At 37.7% G+C, this 27,061-nt stretch overlaps 2 protein-coding genes and 3 pseudogenes across 5 annotated transcripts; 3 read left to right on the top strand and 2 right to left on the bottom strand.

Annotated features, from left to right (window-relative positions):
- The first annotated feature begins 4,681 nt into the window (after window positions 1-4,681).
- On the top strand, window positions 4,682-8,559 carry LOC18591169 (subtilisin-like protease SBT3; annotated as a pseudogene).
- Window positions 8,560-10,147: 1,588 nt separating this feature from the next.
- Window positions 10,148-12,544, top strand: LOC108662998 (subtilisin-like protease SBT3 pseudogene; annotated as a pseudogene).
- Window positions 12,545-14,206: 1,662 nt separating this feature from the next.
- LOC18591168 (subtilisin-like protease SBT3 pseudogene) lies at window positions 14,207-16,677 on the top strand (annotated as a pseudogene).
- An 843-nt stretch (window positions 16,678-17,520) lies between these two features.
- LOC18591167 (putative serine/threonine-protein kinase At1g01540) lies at window positions 17,521-21,468 on the bottom strand. Of its 4 annotated transcripts, none has more exons than XM_088809092.1 (8): window positions 20,562-21,468; window positions 20,280-20,384; window positions 20,006-20,128; window positions 19,727-19,897; window positions 19,504-19,633; window positions 19,184-19,393; window positions 18,466-18,647; window positions 17,521-18,057 (listed from the first exon to the last, which is right to left on the bottom strand). In XM_088809092.1, the coding sequence occupies exons 1-7, from the start codon at window positions 21,215-21,217 to the stop codon at window positions 18,486-18,488; spliced, it is 1,557 nt and encodes a 518-aa protein (XP_088665218.1). In that variant the 5' UTR covers window positions 21,218-21,468; the 3' UTR covers window positions 17,521-18,057; window positions 18,466-18,485. The 4 variants fall into 4 exon arrangements, with proteins under 4 accessions (XP_088665218.1, XP_088665219.1, XP_088665217.1 ...); XM_088809093.1 differs by having other exon boundaries at window positions 17,521-18,024; XM_088809091.1 differs by lacking the exon at window positions 17,521-18,057 and adding an exon at window positions 18,220-18,336.
- A 1,989-nt stretch (window positions 21,469-23,457) lies between these two features.
- Window positions 23,458-26,549, bottom strand: LOC18591166 (transcription factor bHLH95-like). The gene is made up of 3 exons (XM_007017127.3): window positions 26,119-26,549; window positions 24,440-24,892; window positions 23,458-23,798 (listed from the first exon to the last, which is right to left on the bottom strand). The coding sequence occupies exons 1-3, from the start codon at window positions 26,365-26,367 to the stop codon at window positions 23,700-23,702; spliced, it is 801 nt and encodes a 266-aa protein (XP_007017189.1). The 5' UTR covers window positions 26,368-26,549; the 3' UTR covers window positions 23,458-23,699.
- Between the last annotated feature and the right edge of the window lie 512 nt (window positions 26,550-27,061).

The raw sequence follows: 27,061 nt of genomic DNA, 5'->3' as shown, positions 1-27,061 counted from the left end.
TGCTTCTCCTCTCTTATTCTGGATTTCATAAATACTTATAAAATCATACATGGTATCAGAGCTCTTATTCTTAAGGGACCTGTAATTTGATTGTTCATTCTTGAATGTATCTTCCTCAAATCTAGATGGCAACCACTGGTTTTAGTGTTGGTTCACCTCCTATTTTTTATGGAGTGAATTATCCCTTTTGGGCTGTGAAGATGCGAACGTACCTAAAGGCATTTGATCTGTGGGAGTCAATTGAGTCTGGTGAAGCTCCCGTGATGAGGCATGCCAATCCTACTTTGGCACAAATCAAACAACACAATGAAGATATAGCTAAAAGGTATAAAGCATTAATCTGTTTACAGTCTGCTATTTCTGAATCTATTTTTGCAAAAATTATGAATTATGAGGATCCTAAGGTTGTTTGGGATAGTTTGAAAGAGGAATACCAGGGTAGTGATCGAACTAGGACAATGCAAGTGTTGAATTTGTCTAGGCAGTTTGAGCTTATGAAGATGAAGGAGGAAGATAGCATTCAAGATTATACTGATAAATTGTTGAGATTAGTAAATGAGTTGAGGCAATTAGGAGAAGATGTGAATGATAAGAGAGTAGTGAACAAGATTTTGGTTGGTATTCCAGAGAGATTTGAAGCTAAAATCTCTTCTTTGAAAGATTCTAAAGATTTAACTAAAATTTCTATTAATGAACTGGTTGGTGCTTTGGTTGCTCAAGAGCAAATGAGAGCTCTCAAGTGTGAAGCTTCTGTTGAAAATGCTTTGGTTGCTAAGACCAAAGGCTTAAGGAGCAAGGGTGAGAGTTCTAAGAAGCCAAAACACAGTAAAGGAGGTGATGATAAGCAAGGGAAAATGAAGGACAAGTATCCTCCTTGTCCTCATTGTAAAAAGAGCAATCATACACCTAAATACTGCTGGTACCGACCTCATGTGAAGTGTAGAGGTTGTAATCAGCTTGGTCATGTAAAGAGGGTTTGCAAAGTGAAGAAGGTTGAAGGAGATAACAAAGCAGCAGTAGCTGAGGAAGTTACTGAGTTTGAGGAAGTACTGTTCATGGTTGAAGTTGATGTTGATTCAGCTAAAAGTGATACTTGGTTGATTGATAGTGGTAGTTCTAACCACATTACAGGAAATGAGAAACTGTTTAGTAAGCTTGATAGGAGTTTTAATGCCAAGGTGAAAATTGGTAATGGTATGTTTTTGAAGATACTTGGACTAGGTACTGTTACAGTGAAAACTCTAAAAGGATTGAAATCAATTTTTGATGTGTACTTTGTACCTGATGCACAGCAAAATCTGTTGAGTGTTGGTCAGTTGACTGATAACAAGTATGTGTTGTTATTCAAAGGTAAAGCCTGCACTATATTTGACAGAACAGGTGCTGAAATTTTGACAGTAGCCATGAAGAGCAGATGTTATCCATTGAATTTAATGGAAACTAAGCATAGTGCCTTATATGGTGAAGTGAATATGTCAGAATTGTGGCACAGGAGGTTTGGACATGTGAATTACAATTCACTTGTCAAGATGGCATCAGAAAATATGGTAGATGGATTTCCTGGTATACAAAGGGATTTGAAACTGTGTGATATTTGTTAGTATGGAAAGCAGTGCAGAAAGCCCTATCCTAAGGAGAGGAGGTGGAAAGCTCAGCAGAAATTGGAACTCATTCATACAGATCTCTGTGGTCCTATGAAAGAAGTATCTTTGAATGGTAGTAAGTATTTTTTACTTTTCATTGATGACTATACCAAATTCTGTTGGGTTTATTTTCTGGTGCATAAGTCAGATGCTTTGCAGCAGTTTGTCAAGTTCAGAAAATTAGTTGAGAACTTTGCAAAGCTGCATATTAAAACTCTGAGAAGTGATAATGGTTCTGAGTTTACTTCATCAGAGTTTGAGAAGTTTTTGGAGAATCTGGGAGTTAGGCATTAGTTGACTGTGACTTACAGTCCTCATCAGAATGGGACAGCAGAAAGAAAAAATAGAACTCTCTTGGAGATGAGTAGATGTATGCTGTTTCAAATGGATTTACCAAAGAGGTTTTGGGCTGAAGTAGTGAATGCTGCTAATTATATTTTGAATGTGACATGTACTAAAGCCTTAGCATCAAAAACTCTTTATGAACTGTGATACAATTATAAACCAACAGTGTCTCATCTTAGAGTTTTTGGTTGTGTCTGCTTTGTAAAGGTTGCTGACGAAAAGAGGTCTAAATTATATCCTAAGGCTCTACAAACAATTCACTTGGGATATAATGATTTTTTCAAGGGATATAGACTATTGGATGTGAAGTCTGAAAGGTTGTTTATAGGCACAGAAGTGACGTTTGATGAAGGGCAGAAATGGAATTTTGAAAAAAAATGTAGCTAAAAATGTTGATCTAGTTGAATTATCTAGCAAGTCAGTTGATGAAGAAGCTAGTGAGACTGAAGACATTGAAGATGAAAGGTTAGCAGTAAAGGGAACTAGATCATTAACTGATATTTACTGTAGATGTAATGTTACTGTGGCAGAACCTATTTGTTTTGCAGAGGCCAGTGCAGATGAAAATTGGAAGGCTGCAAAGGACACTGAAATGAGTATGATTTTAAAGAACAACACTTGGAATTTGGTTGATAGGCCAAAGGATCAGAATTTTATAGGTGTTAAATGGGTGTTCAGGACAAAGTTGAACCCAGATGGTACAATAAATAAGTACAAAGCAAGGCTAGTTGTAAAGAGGTTTGCACAAACTTATGGTATTGATTTTTTTGAAACATTTGCACCTGTTGCCAAGCTTGACACAATAAGATTACTTGTGGCATTATCAGCTAAGCAAGGTTAGAGGATAAGCCATCTTGATGTGAAATCTGCATTCTTGAATGGCATACTGATAGAGGACATTTATGTGGAACAGCCAGAAGGCTATGTTGTGAAAGGTTCAAAAACTAAAGTATGTAAGTTGGTTAAGGCTTTGTATGGTCTTAAACAGGCTCCACGAGCCTGGTATGATAAAGTTGACCAGCATTTCAGAAGTTTAGGGCTTGATAGAATTATAACAGAATCAACTTTGTATATTCAGAAGATTGATGATTTTGTTAAGCTGATAGTTGCATTATATGTTGATGACTTGTTAATAACAGGTCCAAATGAGAAGTATTTGATGAATTTTAAGGCTCAAATGATGTCTGTATTTGAAATGATAAACTTAGGATTAATGTCCTACTTTCTAGGCATGGAAGTTCAACAGAATAAAGGTGAAATCTGTCTACATCAGGCCAAGTATGCTCGAGACTTGTTGAAAAAGTTCAATATGAGTGATTGTAAGTTTATTCTTGCTCCACTTATTGTTGGTGTTAAATTCTGCAAGAATGATGGTTCTGGTGATGCAAATGGTCTGCTATATAGAAGCATGATAGGTTCACTGTTATACTTATCAGCTTCTAGACCAGACATTATGTATGCAACCTGTCTTCTTTCAAGGTTTATGCAGTCTCCATCACAGGATCATTTAAAGGTAGTTCAAAGAATTATTAGATATGTGAAAGGGACAGTTTATTTTGGTTTAAGATACTTGAAGGATGAAAGCTTTGAAGTTATTGGGCATAGTGACAATGATTGGGCTGGCTCAGTGGACGATTCAAAGAGTACAGGTGGTTATTGTTTTTTCTCTTGGTAGTGCAGTGTTCTCATGGAATTCTAAAAAGCAAGAAATTGTAGCTCAGTCATCTGTTGAGGCAAAGTACATAGTTACTGCAGCAGCAGCAAATCAAGCTCAGTGGTTGAGGAAAGTTTTGACAGATTTGGGAGTGGTTCTAACTAAGGGAATTCTTCTGAATGTCGATAATCAGTCTGCCATTGCTATAACAAAGAATCTAGTGCTTCATGGCAGGACCAAACACATTCGAGTCAAGTTTCATGCTTTAAAGGATGCTGTGAAGAACAATGAGGTTGAATTGCAGTACTGCTCAACTGAAGATCAGTTTGCTGATATTTTTACCAAGGGGCTTAATCGTGAGAGGTTTGAGTTTTTAAGATCTGGTTTACGTGTTCACCAAACTAAAGATCAAGGAGGTGTGTTAGAAAGGTGATCTTTATTTGGTAGATGAAAAGCTGTGAGTTGTGGTAGAAGAAAGGATCAGATGGCAAGTTGCAAAGATATTTTGAAGCAGCTGTTGGAATTAAAACGCAGCAAGCAGGAGTTGTTTTGATTTTACTGATATGTTTGTTAATGAAACGGTGTTGAAGTTTGTTGTTTTGCTTATTTTATTTTATGTTTTATTGTTACGGTGTTGTTTTGTATTTTTTTGTAAGGCTTTAAGCCAAGTATGTTTTTCAGTTTGTTAATCTGGTTGCTGGGTACTGGTTTTCATGATGAATGTGAGCTGAGTTTAGGCTCGATTCATTTTGATTTGAAAATCGTTGCTATTTTTGTGGATATGAGTATATTTTGAATTCAAAACTGCTCATATAAATATTGAGTGATGTACTAAACAAAGTGTGGAATTCCATAATACATTTTCTCACTACTCTGTTTAGAATTTTCTTCTACTTTCTCTGCTTCTCCTCTCTTATTCTGGATTTCATAAACACTTATAAAATCTTACACCTCATTGCATTAAACGTCTATAAATTCGGGAAAAAAAATCATAAAGTTCAAATCTTCCTGCTCTTTCTTTAAACCCCTGCATAGAACGATGAGGTTCTGCAGATGCTCATCGAGTGCTCTGTCATGGTTACTGTTCTTGTTATTAATTGGCAATGCAGGGTCAGAACCTGAAGGATACAAGACCTACATAATTCATGTGGACCATTCTCAGAAACCTTCAACTTTCTTAACCCACAAGTCATGGCATCGTTCCACCCTACAATCATTGTCCAAAGCTGTTGGCGATCAAAAATGCTGCTGTATTCATACAACCATGTCATGCATGGATTCAGTGCTAGGCTCACACCATCCCAAGTATCCAAAATCAAGAACTCTCCAGCTCATCTTGCCATACATGAGGAGTCTTTTGGCAAGCTGCTCACTACCCACTCTCCTAAGTTTCTTGGATTAAGGCATTCTTCTGGTTTGTGGCAAGGCCGACCCTTGGGTAAAGCCACCTAAGCAAGGGCTTTAGGCCCCTAATTTAGAAAAGCCCCAAATTTGGAAAGGTTCTATAATTTTATAATATAATTAATTATATTAAAATATATAAAAATAATTAATAATTAATAAATTTATCTATTTTCTCACTTTTCTAATTATGTGGTTAATAAATTTTAATTTCTATCATTTCTTAATTTCTAGAATGCTATTAATTCTCAATTATTTCTCTTATTTCCAATCAATTAACAGTCATATGTATATAATCATCTCCAACAGTTTTTTTTTTACTTATTTCTCCTATTTTCAATTAACATATTTAATAAATTTCAACAACTATTTTTTTATATAAAATCAATTTTTTTTTTCAATGTATAATATCTATTTTGGCATTCTTCTTTTCTCATTTGCTCTTTCTTCCTTCTTCTATTTAACTTCAATTTTCCTTCAAAGAATAGATAAGAAGTCGGTTATGTTATTATCTTTATAAAACCGTGAATCATATTTACGGTGTGTAATAAGTATTCAACAATTAAGTACTATTGTTTTAATATTTATAGATTTTTTATTTTAATTTAGAATTTATATCATATTATTATATTATCTTTATTTTATGTGATAGTTGATTTATTTAAATTAAAAATTTTGATTGATGATTTATATTAATTATTTAAAAAATCTATGATAGTCGCTTTAGGTTTTTAACTTTATTGGGCCGCCCTTGGTTTGTGGCCTTCTTCATCATATGGTGAAGGTGTGATCATTGGTCTCATTGATTCAGGTGTTTGGCCTGAGAGTGAGAGTTTCAATGAAGAGGGATGCCACCAATCCCTCAAAGATGGAAGGGAAAGTGTGAGAATAGTACGAGTAGCCCTCTTCCTTGCAACAAAAAGCTTATTGGCGCGCGTACATATATCAAAGCATTCCAAGCAAACAACTCGAAGGAAGCAGACAATTCACCAAGAGATTTCCTTGGACATGGAAGACACACAGCATCCATTGCTGCGGGTAACCATGTACCTGGTGCAAGTCAATTTGTATACGCAAAGGGCATAGCCAGAGGAATGGCACCTCGTGCACATCTTGCCATGTACAAGGTCGCAAACTCAGAAGATATTTCTGAAAGTGATGTTCTTGCCGCTATGGGCCAAGCAATTGCAGATGGCGTAGATATCATGTCACTGTCTCTTGGTTTCGAGCAGACGCCATATTTCAAAGATGTCATAGCTATAGCTTCACTTTCAGCTAGTAAGAAGGGGATTGTTGTTGTCTGTAGTTCTGGGAATCAGGAAGCATATAATTCTACAAGGAATGCCGCACCATGGATTACAACCGTAGGTGCTGGTACACTTGACCGAAGTTTCAGTGCAACAGTGACTCTAGGAAATGGATTAACCTTCGAAGGGGAATCAACTTTTCCTGAGAGTGTCCTAATATCAAATGCATCTTTATACTATGGAAAAGGTGATTCTAGGAAAATAACGTGCGAGTCATTAAACAAGAATGAAACTGCTGGAAAGGTAGTCTTGTGCGATTACGCAGGAATTACCATCATTTCGAAGCAAATATGGAAATTTCAGGGATAGGAAGAGTTCAAGATCTGCTTAACATTTGGGGGGAGGCTACTAATATAAACGATTGAGTCTGCCCAGAGTCTGCTTCTGTCTCACCTGTTCCTACAGGAGTGAGGCAGAGGACCTTCTTTAAGGGTGAATTTTTTCTTTTTTGGCTGTAGGCATTGAATAGGTTTGTTGGCTTAACAGGGGAACGTCTTTCAATTCTTTTAAACCTTTGAACCCTGTGTTGATGATTAGGTTAAGCTGTGTTTTCTAATTGTTCATTGAAGGTTGGTGTATAGGGTCTTTTTGCAGGTGTGGTTTTTTGCTCACCTGGGTGTTGAAAACGATTTTGTATGAGTATACCCCTTTATTTTGTATGGGGCATACTAGGCAAAATCTCTGTAAAGAGAGGAACTTTTGTTTCCTTTTCTTCTGAATAGTATGGAAATTTCAAAAAAAAAATTTCGAAGCAAATAAATGAGCTTTACAGGATAGGTGCAAATGCAGGTATAATCGTGGCAGATCAAATCCCTTTTGGTGCTTTAGATGATCTCAGCATTCCCACCCTAGTCCTGCCTACTTCTTCCGGAGCTTTGGTTAGAGAGTATGCTATGGGTGCACGTATTAAAGCAGTAGTGAAAACCATGAGGTTTGTGCTCACAAGTTTGGGTACAAAACCGGTACCACAAGTGGCTGTTTTCTCTTCAAGGGGACCAGATCCAATCAACCCTGCTATTTTAAAACCAGATGTTTTTGCTCCAGGGGTCGACGTGCTGGCTGCAGTCCCACCATTTCCAAAATCAAGAATCGGCGACTATGCGTTGGTGACAGATTATGCATTCAAATCAGGCATATCAATGGCAGCACCCCATGTTGCTGGAGTGGCAGCTTCACTGAAAGCTGTGCACCTTGAATGGAGCCCTGCAGCCATCCGATCAGCTTTGATGACCACTGCCTATACCATCAACAACAATGGAACTACTTTGACAAATCAATTTTATGTTTCTCCTGCAACACCTCTAGATTATGGGGCAGGTCATATCAACCCGAATAAGGCATTGGATCCTGGACTCATTTATAACATGGATATACAAGATTACATCCATTTCCTGCGCGGCTTAGGCTACAATGACACGGAGATGAGAGCTGTTCTTAGGCAAAGTCAATGGAACTGCACCCAAAAGAAAACCGACCTGAACTATCCATCTTTTTTGTTTTTTGAAATTTAATAATATATTGAAGCCAGAGAGAGATAAAAATCCTCACCTCTGGAAGTGCAAAAGAAAATTCATGGCTGTCACTCTCTTAATCATGAGAATAACAACCCAGAATCTCCTTCAAAAGTTCACCTAAAACACTATACAAAAACCAGGGAACTCAAGGCTCCTGTACACGATAAAAAGCTCCCAAGAGCTCCCCTACAACATGGGGTATCCCCATACCTCCCATAACCCATTTACAAAAGGATAAATTCACACAATTCAATCACTTTTCAAGCATCTGCAGCCACGCCAGAAACCCTCCTTCCTCTAAAAGGTGCCACCAGCTAATTATGCCCCCTAACAGACATTGTCCCCTGAAAATGCTTTCCAGCTAGTTCCAGAGCTCTGATGATATCCCCTATCCATCTTTTGTTGCCATATTTAATGACGAAGCCAGCTCTCCAAAGGTAAAGAATTTTTCCAGGGTGGTTACTAACGTGGGAGATGATCAATCAGTTTACCAGGCAGTTGTAAGAAGTTCTACTGCGATGACAGTTAGAGTAGAACCGAACACTCTGACATTCACGAAGAAATATCAAAAGCTAAGTGTTATGGTGAGTGTAGAGGTTGATGGACCAGCTCCTCCTTGGAGTTATGGTTATCTCAAGTGGACTGATCAACGCAATCACACAGTTTCAAGTCCTATAGTGGTCCTGATTTCCTGACGTGAATTTCTCTGTTTGAACCATTATCTCTACCAAAGATTAAGGGCATTGATAAGTTCTACTTGCTTCTATTCTGCCTTTAATCAATCGTGATTGTTGGTTTTGTGTGTTGCCACTTGATGTGTCATTAATGGTGAAACAAAATTCAGGGGGGTTGGGTGCGTTTTTTTCTTTTTGTAAAATAAAGTCATTAGTTTATGCATAAAAGATTGTGATCAAACAGTAAATTAACATTAGCAACATTATGCGAAAATTTTATGCTTGTATTAATATTTAATTGGTGCTTTTCAAAAAACAAAAATAATTGAAACCTTAATCGATTTATAAATTAGTTGGCATTGCAAAACTGAAGGTTCCATTTTATTTGAACCGTACGTAGACCTGAGAAATTTTGATAAAAGTATTTTAATCACTTAAAATAAATATTTAGTCGGTCAAATAAATTCATTAAGTTATAATCTTAAAAAAATGGTTTGGATTAATTTCCATTTAAAGTCTAACTAAATTGTAGTAATTGGCTCAACATTACACATTAGGGTTACTAAAACCATTTATGAACCACTAATAATATATAAAGTAATCTTTGAATCTCAATAGTCAACCAATTTCACAGAAAAGACACCCCACCTAATCAAATTACCAAGTTACATAAACTTCTCCTTTACCACATAGAGACATTGTTTTGAAGATCTGTTGGATTACTCCATTCTAGATCAAGTTATTTTCATGTTATCCATATTTTACTTTTAGAGAGTTCCAATCACAAGATTATTTTCTTGTACACTAACATTACATAGAGAATTGTACCCATCATCTAATTTAATAAAAATTGAATAGAATACTTCATTTATGTCTCTTTTTTTAGAAGCAGAATAGAATTCATTTAGTGTTTCATTTATGTTTGAACACCAAAGTAATTTGTATGTACCTCATAAATTTTAAATTCTTTATCATCTTTTTAACATTTACAAGTTTTATTATAAAAAAAATTAATTCTCTAATCTTATATGGAATATCCAAGCGTAATAATGATTAAAATTTTGTTTGAAAAAATAAAAGAAAATATTTATTTTATATATATATATATATATATATATATCCAAATTCCCATAATATTTTTTGGCATCCTTTATTTATTTATTTATTTATTGGTATTGACAAAAACACATTTATTATTTACTAAGACATTAACGGTTTCTTCTGTGAAATAGAAAAAATTAAGCCAAATGATCAGTTTCTTAATGATTAACGAAGCACTATTAGCTGAAACAGAGTCCCTTTCATTTCATGGAAGCTACCGGAAAAGAAATTCGTAAAGGACAAAAATTGAGATTCCGACGAGACCATAATCAAACCAATAGAAAAGCCAAACATAATCCAACCAGTCTTATATGTGGTTGGAGTTAACATTCGTGAGCAAAACTTAGGAGAAATCGACACATAAAAGAAATCGAACGTGAAGCCAAACTGACTTGGATTTAACGTCGTGCAATTAACAATGTCTTTTTGTTCCATTTCTTACATCTATATATGTGGGACAGACAACCATCAAACTCAGACCTTCCTAGTCTATTAGCCCTCATCTGCAAGACTTGAAAGATGAGACTACGCAATTACCACCTCCGCATTCTATCATTGCTACTGTTTTTCTTATTTGGAGTCAACAATGCAATGCCAGAACCTGAAAAATACAAGACGTACATAGTCCACATGGACCATTCACGTAAACCTTCATCTTTCTTGACCCATGAATCTTGGCACCGAGCCACCCTGAGATCATTGTCAAAACCGGTTGATGACAAAGACATGTTGCTTTATTCATACAACCATGTCATGCATGGGTTCAGCGCTAGGCTCACACCATCTCAAGTATCAGAACTCAAGAAATCTCCGGCTCATGTTGCCACACGCGAGGAGGCATTTGGCAAACTGTTCACCACACACTCCCCCGAGTTTCTTGGATTGAGGCATTCTTTTGGGTTGTGGAATGCGTCATCATATGGTGAAGGTGTGATCATAGCACTAATTGATTCAGGAGTTTGGCCAGAGAGTGAGAGTTTCAATGAGAAAGGTATGCCACCAATCCCTACCAGGTGGAAGGGCAAGTGCCAGAATAGTACAAGGAATCCTTTTCCTTGCAATAGAAAGTTGATTGGTGCCCAAACTTTTATCAAAGGAAGCCAAGCTGCTGGTATAACAGATTCGCCAGACGATTCACCAAGAGACTTTCTGGGACATGGAACACACACATCATCCACAGCTGCAGGTAACCATGCACCAGGTGCAAGTCAATTTGGATATGCAAAGGGCATAGCTAGAGGAATTGCACCTCGTGCACACGTTGCCATGTACAAAGTCTCATCAGGACCATTTATTGTAGAAAGTGATGTTCTTGCTGCTATGGATCAAGCGATTTCAGATGGTGTTGACATCATGTCACTATCTCTAGGGTTTCAGCAAACACCTTATTTCCAAGATATCATAGCCATTGCTTCTCTTTCAGCAATTCAGAAGGGGATTGTTGTTGTTTGCGCTGCTGGGAACGATGGAGCACAAAATTCTACACATAATGCAGCACCATGGATTACAACGGTCGGGGCTGGAACACTTGATCGGAGTTTCACTGCAACAGTGACTTTAGGGAATAACCTAACCTTCGAAGGAAAATCAGAGTTCCCAGAACGTGTTCTAATTCTTGACACACCTTTGTACTATGGCAAAGGTGATTTTAACAAAAGAATATGCAACATTAGCATTGAATAAGAGCGAAGTCTTTGGAAAGGTGGTCATCTGTGACAACAGTAACAGGGTTAGCATTTTTGACCAAGCGACAGAGCTTGCAAATGTTGGTGCAGTTGCAGGTATACTCATGGCAGATTGGACCCCTTTTGGTGTTGATGGACTCAGCATTCCCAGCTTGGTTTTACCAACTTCTTCTGGTGCTTTGATTAAAAAGTATGCTATAGGGGCAGCTGGTGAGGCAGCGGTGAAAATCATGAGGTTCGTGCTCACAAGCTTCGGCACGAAGCCAGCGCCACAAGTGGCTGAGTTCTCCTCGAAAGGACCAGACCCTGTCAACCCGAACATTCTAAAGCCAGATATTATTGCTCCAGGGGTTCAAGTGTTGGCTGCATTCCCACCATTAATTCCAGTCGGAGAAATAGGCAACTATCCAGTGGCCTCAGATTATGCATTATTATCAGGCACATCAATGTCTGCTCCTCATGTTGCTGGAGTGACAGCTTTGCTGAAAGCTGTTCACCCTGAATGGAGCCCAGCAGCGATCCGATCAGCTTTGATGACCACGGCAGATACCATTGACAACAATGGAACCACTTTGACAAACGAACTAACTAACCTTCCTGGAACACCTCTAGAATTTGGGGCAGGTCATATCAATCCAAATAAAGCCATGTCTCCTGGACTCATCTATGATATAGATTGGCAAGGGTACGTTGATTTCTTATGCGGCCTAGGCTATAATGACGCGGAGATGAGAGCTATTCTTAGACAAAGCCAATGGAATTGCAGCCAAGAGGGAACAGACCTAAACTACCCATCCTTCGTTGCCATATTTGGCAAAAACGGTAGCTCTCCAAACGTAAAAAACTTTACCAGGGTGGTGACAAACGTGGGAGATGACCAATCAGTTTACCAGGCAGTTGCAGAAACTCCCAATGGAATGTCTATTAGAGTAGAGCCTGGCACTCTAACTTTCACAAAAAAATATCAAAAGCAAACTTATGTTGTGAGTGTAGAGATGGACAGTAAGGCTCCTCCAGTGGCCTACGGTTATCTGAAGTGGATTGATCAAAATAACCACGTCGTCGCAAGCCCCGTGGTGGTCCTGAATTTCTGACGAACATGCTTAGCTTAATTATTTATCTCTAAATCCTCTGATTGTGTTTACTTCTTGCTTCTTATAGAATAACTCCCCAATATTTAAGTTTAGAGATGGCTATTGGACGGGTTAGGTCAAATTTGAATAAGGTCATTTCATATTTAAGTTTTTTCGAGAGTAAAGATCATTTCAAATTCAAATTATTAAATTTTTTAAAATTAAATTAAATTAAATTTGAATGAATTATTTGAATTTAGATAATTTTAAATTAATTTTTTGAATAGTTCGGATTTGATTGATTAGATTCAAATTATTTTTTTTTTATCTAATCGAATTAGAACGGAATAAATTATCAAATTGAGTTTTTAACTTTATACTTTTCAAAAAAAAAATCGCAATCTTTAACTTGATGGTCCAATAATTTATTAAATTTGGGTGTAAACATTTAAATATAGCTTCTAAACTAAAAGATAAGAAAAAAAATACTAAAAAGTAAACAAATATATTCAACAACTCTAATAGGACTTTAAAATATATATGATAACAAAGGCTTGTTTGTGACCAGGCTCACGTTGTCATCAAAGCTTAAGGCTGAGTACATGCATCCAAAAAGTGATTCCATGCTACCTAGAAAACCTCGAAATATCCTCATCATCTTCCCTATCTACCTCAACTATTTAAAGAATTAGGTTTCTTAAAGTTAAACTCATCTTTCACTACAGTGAACTGGAATGGCTGCTGCTATTGCTGCCAAGGATCATTAACGCAACCCCAAGAACTTGAAAGTGCCAAAGCCTACATCATTCCTGAATCTTTTACTATATATTTGTTTTGATCTTTTTTCTTTTTTTTTTCTTTCTGTTTGATACATAATCAATACAACAATTCAATCTGAGATTTATATAGCTTGATTGTAACAAATAATATTCCAGAACTTGGCTTTAAGCATCAGATTGGTCTTTGCTATTGTCTTTTGGCTGTTGCAAGATTACATAAAATGACCAAACAGACAAAGGGCGAAAGCAGAAGAAAAGGGAAAGGAAATACCTTAGATTTATTTGCAAATGACTGATGAGGGAATTTATAGTTTAACAGATGGGGAAAGAACTCCTCTGGAAGATGAAGAAAGCTGAAAGCGAAAATTCGTTAATATTCTTTTACAAGTTAGTATAATTTACAGATGAAGGAAGGAGTAGAATATCTGCATCATAAGACAAACATATGACAAGCTAATAAAAGCATTAAACCTGTTGGAGTTCTTAAAAAAGAGAAAGAACATGAAAACGGAAACAAACTTCACTGCAACTTCATTAATAGCTGATATATATTTATATTACATAGAAACCCACTTAAGTTAAACTAAATCTAGTTACAACTTAACTAGCCATTATCACTAGAAACCATGGTGATCATTATGATTTTGTGTACAAAATGACAGAAAACAGCAGACATATTTTGACAGAATTGTGGCTGTGACATCTCAATGCCTGGTCACGTCTTTCATACTCAAAAGTCCACCTCCTATTTGTGGTGTCAAAAAATATCTTCAACTTGACTGTCAAAGTATCTTCTACATGATCTCAATAGTCTAACAAAACCAAATGAACCAAACAAAACTCTGTCTGAGAAGCTAACAAAAATAAATGAAAAAGACCCAACCTGTCTCATGTAAGGTTGAAGTTAACGTTTGTGAAGATACCATGGGAATTTGACACATAGAAAAAATCAAATATAACAGACATACAAACTTGAAGTTAACGTCCTGCAATTAACAAAGCTGTTGCGTTCAGCATTTATAGATGTGAGATCACAAAACCATCAAGTTCAAATCTTTACTGGTCTTCTCCTCTTTCAGTAAAACAATGACTGGAAGGATGAATTTCTACAGCTACTCACTCTTTGTTCTGTCATGGTTACTTTTGTTATTGTTGCTTGAAATCAATAATGCTATGTCAGAACCTGAAGAATACAAGACATACGTAGTCCACATGGACCATTCTCATAAACCTACTTCATTCTCAACCCATGAGTTATGGCACCGGTCTACTCTTAGATCATTGTCAAATCCTGTTGATGATGAAGAAAAGTTGCTTTACTCTTACAACCATATCATTCATGGCTTTAGTGCTAGGCTCACATCCTCTCAACTATCTGAAATTGAGAAATCTCCAGCTCATCTTGCTACATATCAGGAGTCACTTGGCAAGCTATTCACGACACACTCCCCGGAATTCCTTGGACTAGAACATAACTCTGGCTTATGGCCGGCTGCATCATATGGAGAAGGTGTGATCATAGGTGTCTTTGATACAGGAATTTGGCCGGAGAGTGAGAGTTTTAATGACAAGGGAATGCCACAAGTACCACAGAATTGGAAGGGAAAGTGTGAGAATGGCACAGCCTTCAGCCCTTCAGCTTGCAACAAAAAACTCATTGGAGCTCGATCATTTAGCAAAGGAATCCAAGCTGCTGAAGGAAATATCTCCAAGGAATTAGACTATGACTCACCAAGAGATTTTGATGGGCATGGAACTCACACATCATCAACAGCTGCAGGTAATCATGTACTTGGAGTGAGTCACTTTGGGTATGCAAGAGGCACAGCGAGCGGAGTAGCACCACATGCACATGTCGCCATGTACAAAGTCATGTGGGAAACAGATTCAGGAAATAGTGCAGCAAGTGATGTATTAGCTGGGATGGACCAAGCAATTGCAGATGGCGTTGATATCATGTCACTATCTCTTGGTTTCGACCAGACACCTTATTTCAACGATCTAATTGCCATTGCTTCTCTTTCGGCGGTTGAGAAAGGGATTTTTGTTGTTTGTGCTGCTGGAAATGATGGAGCTCGTAATTCAACATACAATGGAGCACCCTGGATCACAACCGTAGGGGCTGGCACACTTGATCGCAGTTTCACTGCAGCAGTAACTCTAGGTAATGGGGTTACTTTTGAAGGAACGTCATACTTCCCGGAGAGCATTTACATTACCAATACACCACTATATTATGGCAAAGATGATGCAAACAAAGCAATATGCTACATGGAAGCTCTGGATGCAAAAGAAATTGCTGGAAAGGTAGTCGTATGTGACAACAGCAGCAAGATTGACATTTCTAGTCAAATGGAGGAGCTTGACAGAGTAGGTGCTTATGCAGGAATATTTATGACAGACAGATCAACCTTAGATCCAGAAGACTACTACATTCCTAGTCTGGTTCTGCCAACAAGTTCTGGAATGTTCGTAAGAGAGTATGCAAAAAATGCAAGTAAGGCAGAGATAAGAAGCATGAGGTTCCTGTTTACAAGTTTGGGTACAAAACCAGCACCCCAAGTGGCTGATTTCTCTTCGAGAGGACCAGATCCAGTCAACCCAACTGTTCTTAAACCTGATATTATCGCTCCAGGAGTTGATGTGTTGGCAGCAGTAGCACCAAATAGGCCTTTCACAGAAACAGGTAACTATAAGTTCGTGACAGACTATGCCTTATACTCAGGCACATCAATGGCAGCACCCCATGTTGCTGGTGTGGCAGCTTTGTTGAAAGCTGTTCACCCAGAATGGAGCCCAGCAGCCATCCGATCAGCTATGATGACCACTGCATATACTAATAACAACAACGGAACTGCTTTGACAAACCAGTTTCTTGACCTTCCTGGAACACCTCTAGATTATGGAGCAGGTCACATCAACCCAAATAAAGCCATGGATCCTGGACTTATCTACGACATTGAATTCCAGGATTACATAGACTTCCTGTGCAACCTTAGCTACAATGACGCGCAGATGAAAGCTGTTCTTAGAAGAAGTCAATGGAATTGCAGCCGAGAGAGAACTGAACTAAACTACCCATCTTTTATTGCAATATTTAGCAAAGATGAAAGCTCTCCTAAAGTAAAGAACTTTACCAGGGTTGTGAGTAATGTAGGAGATGACAAATCCGTTTATCAGGCAGTTGCAACAACTTCTAGTAGAATGACAATAAAAGTAGAGCCTTCTACTCTAACATTCACAGAGAAATATCAGAAGCAGAGTTTTGTTCTGAGTGTAGAGATCGATGGAGAACCTCCCAAGGTGGTTTACGGTCATGTCAAGTGGATTGATCAATATTCTCACATAGTATCAAGCCCCGTAGTGGTCCTCCTCAACTTCTAGGTAAGACCTTCTATGTATATATATTCAAGACACTATGAATCAGGAAATGAATGTCTGGTTATTACCATAATAACTTCAGGCTTTGAATGAACCAGAAATCTGAAACACTGCAGACTTGTACCAATCACACGACAAAGATACATCAGTATTTCTCGAATTAACAATTCTACAATGGGGTCAAACTGACCAAGAATTAGACGAAAATTTCCCAAGTAATTCCAAAAAGATCATATTAAAGTAGTAAATAAAACTAAAGGCAAAACGAGAAAAAGAAAAATTGAGCTTAGGAATCATAACTGACTTATCTCTAAGGTGGGAGGGCGGAGCTCGGGAAAGTAGAAGAGAATTCAAGCTGTTAAGACTAGTGTATGACAGGTGTCATTATAAGCGTGCAGTTGTACTCCCCAAATGGTGGCTGGAACAGGTCACCTTTCCGTTGACCCAAACGGCCGGTACAACAATACAATGCAACCATAAAGCCGAAAAGGCCCATACCCAGTCCATTTGTCAAAAGCAAAAACCCAACTATAGTGTTAATAACTTGACTATGGTTTTTTTTTTATTATTTAAAATAGTTATTATAATCTTGTATTTATAAATTTTAAAACGTTACTGCTTGATTACCTCTAAATTTATATTATTATTATTATTATTATTATTATCATTGTCATCATTCCATGCATCCCAATGCTGGTAGGTTTGACGTCTATGACTCCTTATCTCTGTGTATTAAAATAGATGATCAAATCCCAATGAGATTCAAACATTAATTATTCAAAAAGAAACGCTGGAGAAAGAAGACATCAAAAAGTACATCAAGCAAAAGGACGTTTGTTGGGACAATTCCTGCAGCAAAAGCGAAGTTTCTTCAATTAACGATAATGATCAAAATGGGTCCAAAATGGAGCCTTCTCATATACAGCCAAACCCGGAATCCCCATATTTGGTAGAAATGTGATATGAAATTTGAACTTTTTATGTTCCCAAAAGGGTTCTTAACAAGCATTGCCAGGCAAGGCTATGGGCCGGCTGACAAGTCAATTTTGAAGAAACAGTCAAAAAGAAAAGAGTTTCAAAATTTAAAGCCACCAAATCAGGAAATGAGCGCCCAGCACGAGTGGGAACCAAGGGCCTAAACAGGAAAGACTGAAAGCCCCTTCAAACCACACATAAGAAGAGGTCCAAATCCAATGGTTCCAAGCTCTTCTGTACACCTTTAGCTGTCAAGCTTTTCTCCTGTCGCAAACAAAGCCCCCACTCCCTTTAAAAACCCCGAGGAGCAGGGCAATGCTTAGAGACTCATGTGAGCTGTAGGACCCAAATGTCAACATTCACCCCCCACCAAAACTTCGTACAAAAGGTATCTGTCTTTAATCGTTTCTAATCATGGGGATTTTGTGTTCAAAGTTCATGTTTGTGCCCATACTAATGAAATCCACCCGCCCTTTATGCCAGCAACAGCTTCTGCAACAATATACTGATGTAGTTTTTTGTCGCCTGTCGGCAATTATGATTACAAAAGAAATGAACAGTAGATTTATGTTTATAAATTGGGCTTTGCATTTGTTCCTTGTTTGATTCAAGTCATTCAATGACCCTAGCTACAATAGAGAATTATCAGATTATCCACCGACACTACAATTTGATGATTTGGTGATAAGCCAAGAAACCTAATAAATTCATATCACCATATGAAACTCTGTAGGAAGAAACAAATTACATGCATCTATATTATAGCCAATGGCACACTGAGCTTGGCATAAAATCCCAAATAATCTACAAAAGAAAAAAAAATTGCATTTCAAGACAACATGAATTTTGCATATACACAGGGCAGAAGTGGTGTTTGCCTGAGCTGGCTCTCAATGAAAGTAATAATTAGCTAAACAAGATGTGTCAATTCACCTTAACCTGAGTTTTCGAGGCTATTGCTCCTCCGATTCTTGTTTTCTCCATAGTGATCTATTAGTTTGGGCACCACTCTCATACCCACTACTGTCACCTGATTCATTTACACGTTTGTCTGTCAATCTATCCCTTGCACCATCTTGTGGCATGCGAATATTTTCCCGACCGGCTCTGCGGTCCTGGAATTTAAATGCAGAATGAAAAACAGAGCTGATACATAACAATCTATAAAGAAAAGCACCAAGTGGTAGAATAACATCAATACATTTAGGCAAGATTTGATTTTGCAACACAGTCCGACTAAATTATCAAATAATTGGTCCTAAAGGAACATGGGTGCTTTATTTTAAGTAATATAAAAGTATATTTCATTTCCCAACGAAAGTTGCTAATCACATCTTGATTTTCTCATCAATAACAACAATAACAATGAGACAGTTTACATGCTCAATTTACATCTTTGCTAACCCCAGCAATTCTAAGATATGATTCATTGCGTTAAATTGACCAATATATATTGCCTTAAAAAATATCTAGGTCAAGAATATGGAAGCAAGAGTTGTAAGACCAAATCTACCATAAACCAGTTTGTCTAGGAAATGCCCTCCATAAACTAAACAACCAAAAGCATGGGGATGTAATAAAAACACGCATTCTGGAGATAATGATGTTACTAACATTAGGTACAAGCATCAATAATCAACTGTCAACTTACATCTCTAAATGGAAACTCATCAGCCTCAAGCATATGAATTACATGCCCCATCTTTGGCCTTTTCTGAGCATTTGGGTCTACACAGCGTAAAGCGACTAAAAGGGCTCGCTTCAGTGCTCTTGAAGAGGGCTTTACTGGTAACCTTGGATCCAAAACACCCTCTGCATTCCGGTTGGTAACCATTGTTTTGAGCCACTCGACCAGATTTACCTGAAAGTTGAAACGACTTACATACATTCAAAAGCAAAAGGACCAAGAAAAGCCATCTAGAATTGATCATATGACAACATTTTCAATTGACTTAATTAATGCCTATAAACCTCTCCTTGAGGACGACTGTAATCCACTGGATTTCTTCCAGAAATTATTTCCATAAGAAGAATACCAAAGCTGTATACGTCACTTCTCTCATTTAACATGCCAGTGCTAGCATATTCTGGAGCCACATATCTACAAAACAGAGCGAGTGGTAACTGCTCAGCCATGGCTAGATCATAACACTAAACAAACAAGAAGATTTTCACAAAGAGAAGTTCAACCAACCCAAATGTTCCCATTACACGAGTCGTAACATAACTCCTTTCCGAGCCCAAGAGCTTTGCTAGGCCAAAGTCAGATACTTTCGGATTCCACTGCTTATCAAGCAAAATGTTGCTTGACTTGATATCTCGATGAACAACCTTAGGCTCAAGTCCCTCATGCAGATATGTCAATCTAAATCAAATTTCAGTTGTTACAGACAACAACGTTGTAAGCAATCGAAGGGGAGAAAACTAAGGAGAATTTAAGCTCTGTACCATTTTCAATCAACTAAAAATTTACCCTTTTGCAGTTCCAAGCACTATGTTCATACGGATCTCCCATGTAAGAGGACTGCAAGGCCCAACATCTCCATGAAGCCATTGTTCTAAATTCCCATTGTCAACGTACTCATAAACAAGCATCCTATAACCACCAAATTAACATGTTAACAAATCCATGCATGATGCTGAAATTTAGCAATTCATAAAAGTTGGAATCTTTACATAAAATTCAAACTTGCAACGCTGCAAATTAAGATCAAATGCAACAAATAACAGAGTCAGTAAGTAAGCACCTCTGAGCTCCTTCCGCACAATAACCAAGTAACCTCACCAAATTCTTATGCCGTACGCGTCCAATTGCTTCCACTTCAACCTTAAACTCCTTTTCCGCCTGACCCCTAAAGAGAAATACAAGAATAACCCAAAATAAAACTCAATTTTTCCCAACACAAAACTCCATGCAACACTGCCTCCTCTTATTTCTCAAGAAATTACACTCATCCGACAAATGTTTCAAAAACTGCCAAATAACCTCAAATATCAGCCAAAAAATCAAAGATACAGCTTTCTTTTACCTGTTATTTAGCAGATTCTTGACAGCAACCTTAGTATTATCTTCCAAAACGCCACGATAAACAATTCCATAACCACCTTCACCAATCACATTCTCTGCAGCAAATCCATTAGTAGACTCCTCAAGCTCTCTCAAAGTATACCAATGTCCCCACCCCAAGTGAGGAACTTCCATGACCGCCATCCGCTGATCACCAGACCGGACCTCGCCCGACCCATTTTCCGACCCGGCTCCACCCTCCGGATACGCAATCCGACGATCCTTCCCTATCTCAATGTGAATTCTGTTGCGCCCAGAAACAGGGCTGCTGTCTTCTTCTGCGTGAAGAACCAAGACAGGCTCGGATTCTGGAAGTGGGTCCGGGTTTGGAGTTTGGTGAAGCTTACTGTCCGGATTAGAATGCCGAGAAGGGTCGACCCGGATTTCCTGAATCTCTTTAGAAACATTGGGGATAGTAGAGTTATGAGTGGACTTAACGTTGTTGTTGCTGCTGGTGGTGGCTTTGTTTTGGCGTTTAGAAGTGAACCAAAGGGAGATAAGGAAGAGAACAATGACTATAGCAGCTCCAACGCAGATTCCAAGGACAACCCATAAACGCAAACCGAAAATTGATGTGCGTTTTGAGAGCCGATCGTTTAAGAAGGAATAATCAGACATTACTTGTGTTGTCTTTTCTTCTTCTTCTTCTTCTTCTTCTTCTTCTTTCTAGTTACTTGGTTTTTGTTTCTTTTGCGTTGGGAAAAGGGGTCAAATTCAGGTAATTGTTTTTGTCAAGAAATGAAGAAGAGTAAAGCGAGAGAATGAGGAGTGGAACTGTTGGAAGGGATGATGAATATATGAGGTCATTGAAGAGAGAGAAAGCAGTGTAAACAGTGCGGAGTAGAGTGGGCTGTTAGAAGAGAGTGAAAGAAAAAGAGAGCAGCAGCTGGCATGATGCGACTTATAGAATTACGAGAGGCAAAAATTGGGGAACCCCCCACTCAAGTTTTAGTGGCTTATTTAATGATCTAATGTTAATCTTGGCATAGTGGGAAATCCAATTGTAGCCAAGCTTATTTTCATGTCAAGCTTTTTATATACTGTGAGTGGATCATGATATAGACATTTATCTTTATAACTAGCAAATTTATTGACAATAACGTAGTATAATACTAGTATAATTTTTTATTTGCACTAAATGATTGTATAATCTTGAATTAAAAGAGTTAATTATTTGTGATAATGAGTAGTACAATTCTTTTTTATATGCATACGATGAAGGGAGAATTCAGATTTGGGATGATGATTTTGGAGTTTTTGTGGGGCTTATTTCTTCATGTGAGTAGATTAATGAAAGAGGAAAAGAAATGGGAAGATGAGAATTATTCAGTTTAATATTTTAGGGTTTAAATATTTTTGGTTGTGTGTAGGAAGGAAGGTGACTTAGGTGAGCTTCTTTGACTTTGGCTTGTGGACCTGCTGATTCGCTTTTAAATAGAGATTCTTGGTCAGTCAGGTATTTAAATTTTCTCACTAGAATTATTCTCATCCTTAATTTATTGCATTTCTTTGTTACACTCGTTTCCCTGCAAGAAGTTAAACCAAGATTATAGGTTTTTTTTACCCCTTTATTTATAAAATAAACGATTACTTAATCTCTTTTTATGTCTTGTTTGTCAATTGTCGTGCATGGTACATGGCATGCAAATGGGGTTACATCAAGTTGGGCTAACTTTTGGGTCCAGCTCCTGAAATGGGTCGTTCATGCCAGCCCATCGACCATCACCGGAATGTTCCACGCCTGGAGGGGTGGCTCCATCTGTCAATTTATCAGTTCGGCAGTCAATCTGCCGGTTTTTACAGTTCGCGGTCATCAAGTGGTAGTTATCTCCTTTCCTCCTTGTTTTGTTACGGAGCGCTATATTACTGTATTACTATCTCATCTTACAAGAACATAAGACAAAATTAAACTTTGCCGTGCCTTTTTCGCGAGGCACATGCAAAGGTGTTTTCAAGGGTGAAGTTACCTGTCTGATCATCTATATGCTGCATGAATGTTTGCTGTCAACATGATGAGCTAAAAGAGCAAGAAATACTTGGCTTTCCCTTGAGATGTTGAATGTTCGATTGATTTGTCACATTGGGAGAAGTCATGATTCCTACCTCATGTGCCTCCATTAACTAACCCTTTGCCCTTATATACGAAGCAACGGAGACCATGTACAAGGTGCAAGCGAAAGGCTGTTCAAAGGGTCCGCCAGGTTTCCCCCCCTGACAGCGAAATTACTCCGACGGCGTTCACATCAAGTCCATGATGGTTAAAAATATGATTTCGGGGTCATGCTCAAATGTCACTGATGACACTTGTCTCATGATTTCAATGCCTCGATTGTTAGGTACGGTAGTTAAGCAAGGCCAAGAATTTGTTAGCTTTTTTTGGGTTGCTTTGTTCCTTCTACTTTTGAAAAATTTAGAGATGTTTTCTTCGAACATACACAGGAACCCCCATGTGGAGTTTTGGCATCATTTTTGCATTTATTATGCAGCAACAGGGAGGGAAAGAGAAGGAGAAGAAATTAATGATTTTGACGATTGTGTTTCAGCCACGTTGTGATGTTCACCATGAGATTGCAAAAGGAGAATGATAAGTTAGCAATGCGCGCGACAGACTTCCTCATCATGTGGCTTCAATAATGTCCCCAGACTTCAAGGCCAAGCTTAAATTATATGTACTCTTTTTCTCTATTTACAATAGTTCATTTTGGGGATCATATTCCTCAACCCGGAGTTCAATTAGATTTCCATTTCAATGCGAGAATTATTGGCAAGGTTCCCAAATATATCAGCACAAGGAAGGTAAAAACCTAAGGCGATGAAATAGTATTGTTAAACTGAACTCTTTTATACTTTTTTTGTATTCTACATATTTACATCATCAAAATTTCAGTTTGGAGGTTTAATTATTGCTGAAAACGATTTGTCCGGCCCCAATAGCAGTGGATTTGCAGCGGATAGAAGCTTTCCTGATCAATTTCCTGTAGCCAAGGCTGACTTGGATTATTCTAGCCTGTGGGGATCCCTGAGTAATTCAAAAGAATCACCCTTTTTACTGCAATGGAAAGTATACTGACCATACATTATGTTGAGATATATTATAGCATTAACATGACAGGAGCCATAAGTTCATCTCTCCTGCAGCCAGCTTAAATGTCTCCTCCACCGACACTGCCTCCGAAAATTGGTCAGACGCTCCATCAGCCTAATCGACGGAATCCAAAAAACCCCATATTGTCAGGGAAAGTATTTTAATATGGCAGACATGATTCTTATTGTATATGAACGCATCAATTACATCTTTCTTGAAGAGCAGATCATTGAAGTGTGATACTAAAACCTGCAGGATTGTCTATTTATGGCGTTTCGAATTTCAATGGTAAGCTTAAGAAAAGAGTTCTCACAGCTGTCTTCTAAAATTTAAAGAAAAGAATAAAGAACCATTTTAGCCGATATTTCTGTATCTTTATTCAATGTGCCATGGAGACAAGGACCATGGTTTCTTTCTATTGTCTTCATCACATTTACTTTTATTTACCTCTAGGTTTTGCAACCATTAAAGCCTAATGGAATAGCATATAAAGTTACTCATGGAATATTACAGGCATTATAATTACAAGTTTTCATTCCATGTATCCAAAAGATGAGCAATGTCAGAATGAATAAATCATGCTATTAATTATATGTCTGGTAAAATCTGCCATTAATAGCAAGTAATTCTAACCAAAATTTTCTCTACTCCACCTATTAATTACAAATTAATATACTACTAAGATACTACACGGTATCCCTAGATGAAAAATCATTCAACTTTTAAGAGGCCAAGTTTCTCAGGAGTATACTTACATGGACGTGGATCATGTACATGCTACGATACTGATCCGAGGAAATGTGAGCAGACACCACCTCCAACTGATGCTTTTCTAGTATGTACATGATGGTGGTTAATACCCCTGGCTTCCTTGGTGAACAGACACTGACTTGTGCATCATCCCCACACATATTAATGACAACATTTGGAGAAAACCATGTCTGAAAGCAGGCTGGAGATATCGGGGCTGGAAATGTTTGAGACACATCTGTGGTCATTGGATAGTTATTTGATGGTCCCTGATCCGCCAAGAATGCTTCCCTTGATTCAGGAACTTGCATCTGCGATGTGATTATCGATGATTGGTCATAATCAACCATTGTTGCACTCCTTAGTTTCTCAAGCTTTTGTTTTTGAAGCGTTTGGAGAGTCTGTTGAAGGTTCTTGATGTACGTTACTGCTTCATCAACAATAGTAGACTTGTCTGCCTGTACAAGATTAAAGATTAAACAGTTTGGTTAATAGCATTTATCACCAGTACCAGTAGTCCTATTTGCTTAAGTTCTTTCCATCCATATTTTGAAACCCAAAAATGGGAACTACAAATGCAAAACTAGTTCAATCCCAATGCAATCAAATAAATGCAATGTCATATCCAAATATACTACCTCTCATGCCAAAAGAAAAAAAATAAAACAGAAAGTTATAAATTTAAGTATGACAGTCTGTTGTATTTATGGTTGTCTGCAACATGTTGGTGCCTTTTATATATTAATTTCAGAGGAAGAAATCAAAGCAAGCTCCTTAGGACATACAATAAGAATTAGCTCTCTTGGACTAGAATAGATTGTAAAGTTTAAAGAAATCAGGTGTCCTAGAATGGAAACCTGTACATGCAAGACATGAGTCCGGTTCTGATGCAATTTAAAATAGACATGCAATGATTCGATATTCTATCTGAACATATATATATACTAGTCTAGTGAATTTTATTTCTGTCTTTCTGGAACTATAAAGCGAGTTGATTAGACTTCCCAAACACAATTTTAAGAATGGTTTGTTCTATTTATCGATGGGTCTACCTGCTATACATTTAATGTATCGTGTACCAAGATAGCAGACATTTTCAGATTAAGAGACCATAGAATAACATTTATCAGGAACGTAGTTTATAAGAGCACAGAAGAACCCTAATGCAACTCTGGAAGAGAAAGCCGTGTTCTGCCAAGCTTGCACCATATATATGGTCAAGGGCAAGGCTATAAGCTCTTACACTACTTTCATACCAGGAATTGCCCTCTATATCTTTAGTTTGTCATTAGCAACGTTCTTACAAAAACAATCCAAATGTATTCTAACATTGAAGTTTATGGAAAAGTGAGAAGAACTTTCATCACATTTTCTTTTTGAGAACCCAAAGTAATCAAAAGCTGAACATGAACAGTTTCCAGGAAAACGAATTTTACTTTAGAGAATTCTATCAGAAAGGTTAAGAACAAGAGGCAGTTATATAATACAATTACTTCTTTCGAGAGATTAAAATTAAACAGTATCTTTTGTAATCAAGATACCAAAATTCCTTCTTCTTTTTTTTCTCTCGGAGTAAAACCTTCATGCAAGTGATGAAAGTTGGATATAGATATCATGGAAAGCAAATTGTCTTCTTTCATCTCCATTACGCCAAAAGTTTTTTCAATCTTATATAAATTATTACCTTAGCAGGAAGTTGAGGAAGCAAAGCATGAAGACTAGAGAACATATTCCTCATCTTCTTCCTCCTTTCTCTTTCGGTCCATATATGCATCTCATGCACGGATTGATCACCAGCATCACCACAAACCTTAGCCTTTCCATTTTTGAAGCCTCCTTTTCTACTTCTCTTCTGACCCCCCTGTGCTACGGCTACTGTGCCCATCTCCATATCTATATATGGGCTATTAGAGCTTGAATTATATGGTTTCATTACCAAACTTGTTCTTCACTACCACAACCACAATTCCCCGGGCCTGATGAATCAACCAGGAAAAGAAGTGAAAAAGAAGCCAAAAGAGAATGGTTTATCACATTTATTTTTGCTTGCAGAGATGGGTGAGTTTTGTACATTTATAATATGGAGAGGAAGTTAAAACTTACAAGAAAGTTTTGTAAAAGGCACAAAAAAGGTCGCAAAAGTGTAAAGGAAGATGATGAAATGGGCTCGTAAGGAAAAAAAGGACCAAAATACAATCATGAGACGATGCCGTTAATTTGGCGTCCAAACAAAAACGGAAGCTAAGCTCTTTGTTCTGTTGTTCGCTGAAAGATTTCTCAAGTGGGGCCCCGATATTATAGACTTGCAGCATCGTCACCCTCTTCTTCCCTTTTATCTACGACCCTGACCTTTCCAAATTTTCATCATAGGAAATGAAATAGAGGCAAGGGCTAGTTGTAAATGGCAGGTGTTGCAAATGTGGGTAACGTAGGGGGTGATGAAGAACCTGTGGGGCAGCAAGATATTAGATGCCCAGACGCGTCAAGCAAGACAAAGTAAAGAAAAACAAAGTTGCAATTCCGGATGGAGCTTTCCATCTGTCTTGTTTGGTCAGCATGGTAAGTATTTCAAGCAAACTAATGATATGGATATCAGTTTAAAGTGCAGAAACTGAAGATAAAAGCCC

The sequence above is a fragment of the Theobroma cacao genome, chromosome 8 (genome assembly GCF_053813885.1).
Source record: "Theobroma cacao isolate CCN51 chromosome 8, ASM5381388v1, whole genome shotgun sequence".
Classification (NCBI taxonomy): domain Eukaryota; kingdom Viridiplantae; phylum Streptophyta; class Magnoliopsida; order Malvales; family Malvaceae; genus Theobroma; species Theobroma cacao.
Note: the sequence above shows the minus strand (reverse complement) of the source record. Positions and strands in the feature narration are given on the sequence as shown.